This window comes from Bidens hawaiensis, unplaced genomic scaffold (genome assembly GCF_021521415.1).
Source record: "Bidens hawaiensis isolate Kalapana, Puna unplaced genomic scaffold, B.hawaiensis_p1.1 tig00003378_1, whole genome shotgun sequence".
In the NCBI taxonomy this organism is placed as follows: domain Eukaryota; kingdom Viridiplantae; phylum Streptophyta; class Magnoliopsida; order Asterales; family Asteraceae; genus Bidens; species Bidens hawaiensis.
Genome location: NW_027491188.1, coordinates 1,531,941 through 1,543,804, shown reverse-complemented (window position 1 = coordinate 1,543,804; position 11,864 = coordinate 1,531,941). Strand labels below are relative to the sequence as shown.

At 37.8% G+C, this 11,864-nt stretch overlaps 1 protein-coding gene and 1 pseudogene across 1 annotated transcript; both read left to right on the top strand.

Annotated features, from left to right (window-relative positions):
- Positions 1-1,735: 1,735 nt before the first annotated feature.
- On the top strand, positions 1,736-3,097 carry LOC143623332 (NADPH-dependent pterin aldehyde reductase-like). Its single transcript, XM_077094266.1, has 5 exons — positions 1,736-1,948; positions 2,121-2,190; positions 2,405-2,598; positions 2,671-2,843; positions 2,946-3,097. Exons 1-5 carry the CDS (start codon positions 1,736-1,738, stop codon positions 3,013-3,015), a joined length of 720 nt encoding a protein of 239 aa, XP_076950381.1. The 3' UTR covers positions 3,016-3,097.
- Positions 3,098-10,709: 7,612 nt separating this feature from the next.
- Positions 10,710-11,402, top strand: LOC143623331 (protein FAR1-RELATED SEQUENCE 5 pseudogene; annotated as a pseudogene).
- Positions 11,403-11,864: the final 462 nt, after the last annotated feature.

The following is an 11,864-nucleotide window of genomic DNA, read 5'->3' as shown; positions in this document are numbered from 1 at the left end:
TCCTCATCTATACCGAAGGAAAACGCTTCTCTCTTTCTGTCAGCATCCGCACCCGTGGGGTATCCAAATCAACCAAAAGCAGTGATGGATGAACTGAGGGAGGAAAAGATCAAGAAAAAGAAGATAGGCGACAAGATTATAAAGAACTGCGGTAAAATGAAATATCTTGTCAAGAAATGGTCTAGGGATTAGGAATATATGTGTTAGCATGTTGTTATTTCAATCCCTTTGTAATATATGTTTGTGATATAAATAAAACAACGAATGTACTGTGTTTTGAATATGTATATTTTACTGAATTACAGAATGTCTGAACAAAGAAACTATGAGAGCCAAGGGAGTCAAGCTAATAAAGCCAAGACTCTAGAAAATAATAAATCAATACCGGAAGAGTATGTTGACTCATGAAGATAGACGATCGCTCGAGATGGCTCTATTTTGAATATATAAATCCTTGTAATAATAATAATAATATAATACTGTTTTGTAAATAAAAACTTGGGTATTTAATTTCCAAGAATTTTGCAATGTAAATTAATATTTTATAAAAGACTTCCGCTAAAATAAACCCGCGACTCTGATATATTTAAAAAACAGGTACCAACCAGGTAGTCACGCCTAGGCCCTGGACCGGGGTGTAACAAAAAATATACATATGTCTATAGTTAGGGTTTTTTTTTAATGAAACCTGGATGAAAAATATTTTTTTTTGTTTTTTTTAAATTTTTTAAAATTTTCTCTTTTTTTTCGTTTTTTAAATTTTTAATAATTTTTAAGGGTTTTTTTAGCACAAAATGGTTCTCAAATATCTCAATTTCAAAAAAGTTCTCTTAGGATTTTCACCCTATATATGTGTGTGCGCGCGCGCATATACATACATACATACATATATATATATAGGGGAGAGATATTTTGAGAACCATGTTGAGTTTTAAGAACTTAAAAACTCAATTCTTGGCCACACATTTAATTAAATGGATTGGAATATGTGGTTAAGATTAAATCTAACCAAAAAGTCAAAATAGGAGAGAGAATAAAGATGTAATTGATTAAACTAACTTTTACGTCCGTTACACATGTGTAAAAAGTTGACTCGGTGTATAAAAAATTCTATAATTTTTTTATGTATATGTAACATACATATATTACGCATGTGTAAAAACTTCGAAAAAAAATCGTTACATTGAGTTCTTTCAAGTTCTTAAAACTCAAAGGAGTTCTCATTTGAAATCTCACCTATATAGGCCAATAGAAAATTTTGGAATCGGCCAATCGACTGAAAGTAAATGATAAAAATCAACTATGAAACCAAAAAACAACCACGGCTTCAAGATTTTAAACCAAACCATGAACACTCATAATTATTACGTGATTACCAAGACATGTTTTCAAATACCCGCCGCATCGTGCGGGCACCCACCTAGTATATATGTATATATAATACATATGATTATAATAGTATTTTTTTCCATATTAACCCGGCGACACACCTTTGTTGCCCCCCATTTGTAGCCCTGGGGCGGTGTTGTCCTAACATCGATCGCCCAAAAAATAGGGGCTTGTCGCTCCATTACACACGGCGTGAGTAGTCGAGTTTGTGTGTGTTGTTAGGATTTTAGGTTTAACGCTATGATTTGGCTGTGTGTTACCCGTGATTGTTATTAGACCGGGCAGCCCGTGCATTTCCACCACATACATAATAAGTAACTACATCCTGATAGCAATCTAAACGGAGATGACGAGGGCGACGTTAAACGGTGGGCAAAAGACGGTGCTGATAACGGGCGTTAGCAGGGGCCTGGGAAAAGCCCTGGCCCTAGAAGTGGCCAAGAGAGGGCATTTGGTCATCGGGTGCTCTCGCTCTCAAGACAAGCTCAAATCGCTGCAATCCCAACTCTCTTCTTCTGAAGACGACGACAGCAAACACCTCTTCCTTAATGTTGACGTCGTAAGTTCCTTATTTATTTCGATTATGCTTATTTATAAATTAGGGATTAGGTTAATTTTCTTTGAATTGACCCCAAAATTAAGACCCAGAACCAATCTTCTGAATATATATATATATATATATATATATATGCTTAGTTGATAAACAAACTATCTTCTCTTGTTTCCTCCAGTGTTCAAACACCAGTGTTGAAGAATTGGCGCGACTTGTCATGGACAAGAAGGGGGTTCCAGATATCATTGGTAGTCAAAACCTCAATCCTTCTTCTTTTTTTTTCTTTACTAGCTTCAGTTTATTTTTATTATTGTTATTGTTAGTTTCTACATTGCCTCTCTCTCCACATTTGTTCATGCTTATACTTTTTGTTTTATACCTTCATTTCCATAACTAAAATTAAACTTGTCTGACATGCTCACCAATGGCTGATTTTGTAATAGAACAAGTATATGTGTACAGTAAATAACGCAGGTACCATAAACAAAAACAACAGATTATGGGAGGTGCCAGAAGAGGAATTCAATGCTGTCATTGATACTAATTTAAAAGGAATTGCAAATATGTTACGGCATTTTATTCCCCTTATGATCGGGAAAAAACAAGGGATTATCGTAAATATGTCATCTGGGTGGGGAAGATCGGCTGCAGCACAGGTAACAAAATACAAAATAATTAGCTTTAAGTTGTTGCATTTGTTGGTTGTGATTTTGGAAAAATGGAAATAGGTGGCCCCTTATTGTGCCTCAAAATGGGCGGTCGAAGGGTTGTCCAAGTCAGTGGCAAAGGAGGTGCCAACTGGCATGGCGGTTGTTGCACTTAACCCTGGTGTTATAAACACGGACATGCTTGCATCGTGCTTTGGATCTTCGTCCAGTCTGTACCAGGTGCCTGACTCATGGTACAATGTTATTATTTTTCTGTTTGTAAATTTTAAAATTTGCATTAGTATATCAAACAGTCCCATGATAATAATATGTTTATTTACCTTTTCTGTTTACAGGGCACCTAAGGCTGCTGATATGATATTAAATCTCACAATGGCTGATAATGGTTCATCTCTATCTGTATAAATATCTGATAGCTGCAACAATTTTATTTATATATAAATATGCTTTGATATCTGCTGCTTGTTCATCCATATTGAACTTTTGACTGGGGGCTGTGTTAGATGTTTTGTTAGTTTGTATTTTGACCATTAGTTTTCGACCAAAAGTGTTTTGTTTAACCAACATGTGTTGTGCTCCTAGTAGGCTGAGTTAGGATTGATACTTGATATATGACAAATCTTTAAGACTCTGAAGTCTTAATTGGTCAATTTATTAGCTAAAAGTCATAATAAACCTTGATGATTGTTGTAAGTTGATCCAATTATTGATGAGAAGATTCACCATTTTTCCCCTTAAATAGCCAACTCTTTTGAGAAATTTGTACTGTGGGTAAAGTTACCCTTTTGTTCCTACTTAAAATTGCATATTTTGATCAGTATTTGACTGACTCACCAATTTTATTTCTAGACAATACAATTACTGTATTATTTCACTTGTCATTCAGTTAGGTGTTGTTTGTTTTTCTAAAAAAGATCTGCGCAGGATCTTTTGTCTGCCACGCATAGATCAAGCGCAGACATTGGCATATGCAGGCTATTTGTTTTCTTAAAAACGTTTCATTAGAAAACATATGCGCAAGCTCTTGATGCAGATTTGGCTCATCTACTTATGAGATCTTTTAAGGTTTGCAGAAAGTTAAAACACCACACCCTACCAACACCCATTGCCCAACACCAACATCCATCACCCACCCACCGTTCACCACCACAGCCATCGTCCACCACCACCATCCACCCACCGTTCGCCACCACCACTGTCCACCACCCACCATTCGCCATTAAGAGTTCTGTAATAATACTCATTATATATATATGTGTGTGTGTGTGTGTGTGTGTGCGTGTGTGTGATCAGATGAAAACTTCTCTTAAAGAGCATTTAAAAATGCCTAAAGAATTTTTTTTAACTTTTTTTTAAAGTTTTACGTAGTTTCTTTATGTTTTTCATTATTCTTATATATTGATATTGTTCCATAAGAAAAAAAAAAAAAAAACCTCGGCGGTGTAATGCATACGTGCAATAGTGTGTATTGCATATATGCAATAGTTATGTATTGCATAGAATACAACAGTATTGTACATATTTGATACACACAATTATATGTATGCAATATAAGACTATTGTGCGCATCGAATACACATTAGTACGTATGTGTAATACAACACTAATGTGAAAATAAAAAAAGTAAAGAAAACCAACATTTTTATCTTTCATCTTGGTTTCATAAAAAAATTAAAAAAATATCGGTTTAGTAAAATTACACATATATGTATAATATGTATTTTTAATTTTATACATATTATTCTTTATACACATATGCACAATTAAATTGAACTACCATAAATCAAATTGAAGCATATTCTCTGCAAATATGTGTTTTAAAAACCTTATTAGATAATCAATTGCAAAAGGCAAGGCCAAAACCTAGAAAAACTAGAACCGCAAACATTACTTGTAGAGGAGAGTGTCCGCCCATCCTTGTTAATCGTCTTCATTTAGGTATGTACCTAGAATAATTGAACTTCCTAGGGTTTGCAATGAAGCGCAAGAGAGCAGAGAGAAAAATAGGAGTTACGGTGCTGTCAGCCGTCCAACCTTACGCGTAAAACCCATCAAAACTACGTAGTTTTGATTAAAAAAAAACCCTAAAAGCTAAAAAGGATTAAAACACCCATCAAGACTAACGTCTGCTCTCTTATGCTTCATATTCATAATAAACCCTAGGATGTTCAATGATGATCGACGATTGGCGGAGATTGAGGCTGAGGATTAATCGTTAATAGACCTGAAGGTATTTCATGTAGCCCTTGAATAATCGATTAGGTTTTGATTATGATTGTTCTCCTATTTCTCTCGTCTTTACTAAATCAAAAGGTTATGACTAGATTAGATCTGGAAACTGATTAATTTAATCAGTTTACATGTTCAAATAATTTTCTTTTATTGATACAGGAAGTTAATATTGGTAATTGTATTTGTATATTACATCTAATGATATGATGTACAAGGAATATAAATAGAAAACATAAATACACTCTAGACCCTATATTATAACATAATATAAATATTGTCTAATATTCCCCCACAAGCTAAGGCCGAGGAGCGACTTGTAGCTTGGACCGTAGCTCAATAAACCGTTGAGAGGGAAGTGGCTTTGTAAAGACATCCGCGATCTGATCGTCAGTTGATATGAAGTGAAAAGAGAGTTTTCCTCGAGCAACCAGTTCCTGAACAAGATGGAAGTCCACCTCAATATGTTTTTTACGTGCATGAAATACCGGATTCTTCGACAAGTACGTTGCACCCAGATTATCACACCATAACGTTGGTGTCGTTTTCATAGGAACCCGAAGCTCATGTAGAAGTGTTCGAAGCCAAGTGAGTTCAGTGACCGTATCAGCAATTGCTTTATATTCAGATTCAGTTGATGACCGAGAGACAGTTTTCTGTTTTCGTGCACACCAAGAATTAGGATTCGATCCAAGGTAGACTGCATATCCTCCGGTGGATCGACGGTCATCTGGGTCGCCGGCCCAGTCGGCATCAGAGAAGGCATTCAAATGGTTGAAAGTAGAATCTGTGTAAGCATGAAGGGTAGTACCCGAAGCACATTTGAAGAGAAGACCATGATGTGCAGTACCTTTTAAATACCGAAGAATGCGCTTAACTGTGGACCATTGGTTTTCGGTCGGCGAATGCATAAGTTGGCATACCTTGTTAACTGCATAGGTAATGTCTGGGCGAGACAATGTAATGTATTGAAGAGCACCCACAATCTGACAATACTGGGCCGGATTATGGAACGGGGGGCTGTCACCGAGAGCAAGATTAGCTGTAGTCGTAATCGGTGAGGATACAGGGTGTGCATGAGATAGATTAGCCCGTTCAAGAAGTTCAAGGATATACTTTTGTTGTGACAGGAGGAGATCTGAACCTTTAGTAACGATCTCAATACCAAAAAAATAAGATAACTTGCCCATATCTTGAACAACAAAAGACTGGCCGAGTCGACGGACAGTGTGATCAATTGCTTGTGAGTTATTACCTGTCAAAACGATATCATCAACATACACAAGCATATACAAGAGCGTGCCCTTAGAGGAGTAGATAAACAGTGAGGGGTCGGTCTTGGACCCCTTAAATCCGAGCTCATGAAGAGCAGTAGATAAGCGATGAAACCATTCCCGAGGTGCCTGTTTTAAACCATATAGGGATTTGTGCAAAAGACAAACATGGCCTGGCTTCTGAGGATCAACAAATCCGGGAGGCTGCTGCAAGAATACAGTCTCTTTTAGATTGCCATGTAGAAAGGCATTTTGTATGTCAAGTTGACTTAGAGGCCATTTTTGTGTACAGTCAACGAAAGCACCATGCGGATTGTTGTTGCTTTAACAACCGGGCTAAATGTTTCCTGATAGTCGATGCCCGGTTGTTGTCGAAATACCTTAGAGACCAAGCGCGCCTTGTACCGTTTGATAGCCACGGTTTGATCCCGTTTTAATTTGTACATCCACTTACAATCATCCACATTAGAATTCTGAACACGAGGTACTAAAGTCCATGTGTCGTTTCTCAAAAGAGCTGAATAATCTTCAGCCATGGCTTGACGCCATCGAGGATCCTTGTTAGCAACAGTAAAGGTGGCAGGTTCAATGTCTGATTGACTTGTGTGGGTATGAAATGAGGCAGCATTATACGGTTTGACGGTTTTGGGGTTTTGTCAAAGATTGGAAGGTTGGGACCTTGTTAGGGTGGGAGGTGGGTTGGTCGATGTTGTGGCAGATGGTGGGACGGTGTTATGTTGTTCAGAGATGGGAGTTGGGGGCTGTTGAGAAGGAATGGTGGATGCTGGTTGGTTAGGAACAGGCTGGTTAGGGGCTGTTTGGTTGGAAACGGGCTGTGTGGGGCGTCGTTGATAGGTCTGAGTAGGAGAAACTGGCTGATTAGGGGCTGTTTGGGTGGGAATAGGCTGCTGTGGGGCTGTTGTGGACTGCTCAGGTATAGAAGAATGGTTATAAGTGGTTGTTGTTGTAGTCGAAATAGATGGGGAAGATTGATTGTTAGGGATGTGGGCTGTGGAGGATATTTCAGAGGTGGCAGGTTGGTTGGTAAGAATTGGGAAGGAGGAGACATAGGGAGAGGGTTGAGGGGATAGATTCGGTATGTAAGTAGGTTGAGCAAATGGAAAGTATTGTTCGTTAAAACGAACATGTCGGACGACATAAAGACGATTAGTTTTCGAATCAAGACATTGGTAACTGTGATGGGATGGATTATATCCAAGAAAGATACACGGTAACGAACGGAAGTCCATTTTGTGGTGATTATAAGGACGTAGATGAGGATAGCATTGACATTCAAAAACCCGCAAAAACGAGAAGTCAGGTTTAGATTTAGAAATGTGTTCAAAAGGAGAAATACTGGAAGCAACACGAGAGGGCATCCTATTGATAAGATAAACTGCCGTGTCAAAGGGGAAGTTCCAAAATTTCTTAGGAACACCCGATTGAGCAAGAAGGGTAAGACCCGTTTCCACAACATGTCGGTGGCGTCTCTCAACAAATCCGTTTTGCTCACTAGTGTGAGGACACGAGAGACGATGAATGATGCCAAGTGAGGAGAAAAAGGAGGAGAGAGGTCAAAACTCAATGCCCCAATCTGTTTAGACATATTTTAATTTGATTTGAAATTGGCGTTTAACCATGGCATGAAAATGTTTGAAAGTAATATATACATCAGATATATGTTTTAAAGGGAAAATCCAAATATATCGAGTGAAATGATCAACACAAAGTAAAAAATAGCTATCACCATTAAAAGATTTAACAGGTGCTGGGCCCCAAACATCACAAAAAATTAAATCCAAAACATTACTAGTTTTAAAAGTTGAAGAGAACAAATGAAGTTTTGAGGATTTCCCCATGTGACAAGAATTACAAGAGGTACTCAAACTTTTATTGCTAACAGGAAGTGAAAAAATAAATAACATAGACTTCAAAAGATCTGGATGAGAATGTCCAAGTCTTCGATGCCATGTGTCGGTAGAGGCACGAACAACAGAAAATGCTACTTTCTAAAGAGGATGAAGAGGTGGCAGACAAATGGAGTAGAGCCCGTTATCACTTGGACCCGTGAGGAGGGTATTGCGTGTAAATATGTCCTTCAAAGCAAAAAAGTAGAGTGAAATTCAAAGAAAACGTTATTGTCGTGACAAAACTTTTGAACAAAAAGAAGGCTTCTTTTAATATGTGGAACATGAAGTATATTAGAAATTGAAAAAGTTTTGGTAGGGGAATGAATTTTGGTTGAACCAATATGCAAAAAAGGTAAACCCTCACCGTTGTCAACATGAAGTGAATCCTCCCCATAATAGGGTTCTGAGTTCTCAAGACTGCGGAGATCTGATGCAAAACGACTGTTGGAACCAGTGTCCGGAAGCCATGCATTTGATGCTTGTGAGCGATAATCAGCATAGTTTGCGGATGGTTGTCGTGTCCTTAGGGTGTTAGGATCACGGTTGGGGCACTCAGACGGGATATGCCCGATTCCACACTTGTTACACGTATCATAAACTGTATTTTGATTAGATGCCCAGTTAAATTGACCTTGATTACCTCCATTGTTGTTTCTAAAATAACGGGAGTTGCTTCGGCCACCACGATTGCGATTAGAGTAACCGCGATCGCGACCACGAGAAGCATAAAAGGCTTGCGGCTGTGGTGTTTGCTGCTGGACTTGAAGACCAAGTTGAGACATTAATTGTTGGAGTTCCTGAGGGTCTCAACAGATATTGGACTAGTCGTAGCAGGAGATGGCCCACTGGTTGTGGCAGTGAAAGCTTGAGCCTGAGCGGGAACTGGATCTGTTTTCTGAACCATATAATAATGGTCAGAAAGAAGACTATGAAGTTCTATAAAGGCAGTCAGAAACTGACACGTCAATATAGTAGACTTCATACTATTGTACTCAGGGCGAAGACCAGCCATAACGAGCATAACTAAGTCTTTTTCTTTAAACGGTTCACCTATATTAACCAAGGCATCAACATATTCTTCTGCTCTCGTGAGGTAGGCAGAGGAGGTTTCATCATCCTTCATCTGGAGTTTGAGAAACTGTGATTTTAGAGTATATTCACGAGAAGTTGTGTGAGGGGCAAAAGCACGTTCGAAGGCCAACCATAAATCTTGAGAAGTGCTGCCATGAACATGCTGGAATGCTCCTTCAGAAATTGTTGACAGAAGCAACATGCATACGTGCGCATCATTAGAAACCCATGTGGCATGATTGGGATTTGATTGGGTTGTGGAAGGGTCCTCCTTGTTAGGGGATGCAATTATGATGGTGGAATCAGGACATGGGATAGACCCATCAACATAACCAAAAAGCTTGTTTGTGATAAGAAAAGGTTGTATCATAGTTTTCCAGTAACCATAGTTAGTGGAAGAGAGGGTGAAACCAAACTTGTGAGAATTATGATTGGTTTTTTCTGCTGTGGTGAATGAAGCAACCAATGCCATTGTATTTGTTTTCAAAAAAAAAAAAACGGAAAGAAGAAGGTTGGTAGCAGCAGGCAAGGGCCGATTGACAGATTTAGGGTTGCAGAATTTGTGGCAGCAGATTAGGGTTACAGAGACGTAGCTTTGATACCAAGTTAATCTTGGTAATTATATTTGTATATTACATCTAATGATATGATGTGCAAGGGATATAAATATAAAACATAAATACACTCTAGACCCTATATTATAACATAATATAAATATTGTCTAATACAGGACATCCATACCATAATGGATTTAGTAACGGTCCAATCAGAGAATGAAGCTTTTGAAACAAATCTTATTGAACATATTGATGCAAATGGGTATTTGGTCACAAATAACGGTTTCGGTATTGAAATAGAGGAGACAGAAGCCGTGGACTTGGATTCTGGGGTTGAAAAAGAAGTAACAAATGAAGTAATTGGACAGGTTTTCGATACTCCTGATGACGCATATGAATTCTATAATGGTTATGCGTTTTTACATGGTTTTGGAATACATAAACGTGAGACTTATAAAAATAAGACAACAAACGAGGATTATCGAAAGAAATATGCATGCAATAAAGAGGGTTCTAAAGATTTGAAGCGTGATGGTTCTGCGGGAGAAGCTAAGAAACGTCGTAGGAATTTAAGGGCCGGATGTGAAGCGTTTCTTCAAATTTCAAAAGGTAAAGATGGGAAATGGTCCGTTGATGCATTTAACAATGCGCACAACCATGAACTAACCGTTACTCCGACCAAGGTAATGAAACATAGGTCTCATGGGAAGTTTCACCGCTCACTGGTTTGCAAATCTCTGATGTTGGAACTTGGTCAATCCAGGTTGAGACCTTGTCATATCAAGAAGGCCGTAAATACTATGAAAAATCCAAGTGAAAATGATGTTACATCAAAACAATGTGCCGATATCTTAGGAGAACAATGAAAACAATACAAGGGTAAAGAGTTTTATGGCCTTATTAAATATTTCCAAGATAAATTACTAGACGACCGCGACCTTTATTTTGTTGTGGACTTATTTGACGATGAGTCTCCTAGAAATATTTTTTGGGCAGATGGGAGATCAAGAGAATCTTATATAAAATTTGCAGGCATTGTTGTGTTTAATGTCACATATATGACCAACAAGTTTATGATGCCATTTGCTCCATTTGTCGGGGTGAATCATCACCGCCAGTCCATGTTTTTTGCCGGTGCGCTGTTGGAGAATGAGAAACAAGAGACTTTTGAATGGTTATTTCAAAATTTCTTAAAGTGCATGTTTGTTAAGCATCCATTGGCAATAATTACTAATCAAGGCAAAGCTATTGGAAATGCAATTAAAAGAGTTTTTCCAAAAGCCCGACATCGTTTCTGTTCATGGCATATAAAGAAACATCATATTGAACATCTTCGAGCACTTACAGTTCGTTATAGTGATATTGAAGAGGCATACAAGCAGTGGATAAAGAGTAATACTGTTGAAGAATTTGAAAATCATTGGGAATTTTTATGTGGTAAATACCAATTTGAAAGTGGGAGTTGGATAACAGAGATGTATAAGCAACGCAAGTATTGGGCTAAAGCCTTCTTGAAAGATTGTTTTTTTGCTGGCATGATATCAAGTGGAAGAAGCGAGAGCATTCATTCTTTTTTTGATGGATTTGTGAATTCAAATACCATGCTGAATGAGTTTGTAATCCAGTATGATAAAGCTATTGCGTGCCGAAGGGGTTCCAAAAATGATGAAGACTTCAAGACCATGGACTCCGAGCCAAATCTTTCTTCTGTAAATATGATAGAGAAAAAAAGCAAGTCTACGTTACACTAGAAAACTCTTTGATATATTCAAGAAAGAATGGACCGAAGGTACCCTTAATTTAACCCATGAGACGATAAGCAAAACTTTAGAAGAAATCAAATATAAGGTTGGACAACTTGATATTGATAAAATATACTGAAGAATTGTTAACTTTCGACTCTCCGATAAGATAGATGTAGCATGTTCATGTGCAAAGTTTGAAACAGATGGGATATTATGCAAGCATATATTATACGTGTTGAAGAAGAGGAATGTTGAAACCATTCCTGATCATTATATTTTACCTAGGTGGACACTTGATGTTAGGTATAAGTCTGATAATCACACTATCGCGCTCGAAGACACAAATAATGGAAATGAAGTCAGTGCGTTAATTTTATGGCGTGTTCAATCAAACTTTAGAAAAGCAATCGAACATGTAAGAGATTCCCCATGTGAGATAAAGAAACTGAATTCCAACTTGGTAAACTT

What these genes read in the sequence shown, in the direction of transcription:
- LOC143623332 (XM_077094266.1), top strand. Translation starts at nt 1,736, where the DNA reads ATGACGAGGGCGACGTTAAACGGTGGGCAAAAGACGGTGCTGATAACG. An exon ending in GGGGGTTCCAGATATCATTG is followed by an intron (nt 2,191 to 2,404) that starts GTAGTCAAAACC and finishes ATATGTGTACAG; the next exon opens with TAAATAACGCAGGTACCATA. An exon ending in GAAGATCGGCTGCAGCACAG is followed by an intron (nt 2,599 to 2,670) that starts GTAACAAAATAC and finishes AAATGGAAATAG; the next exon opens with GTGGCCCCTTATTGTGCCTC.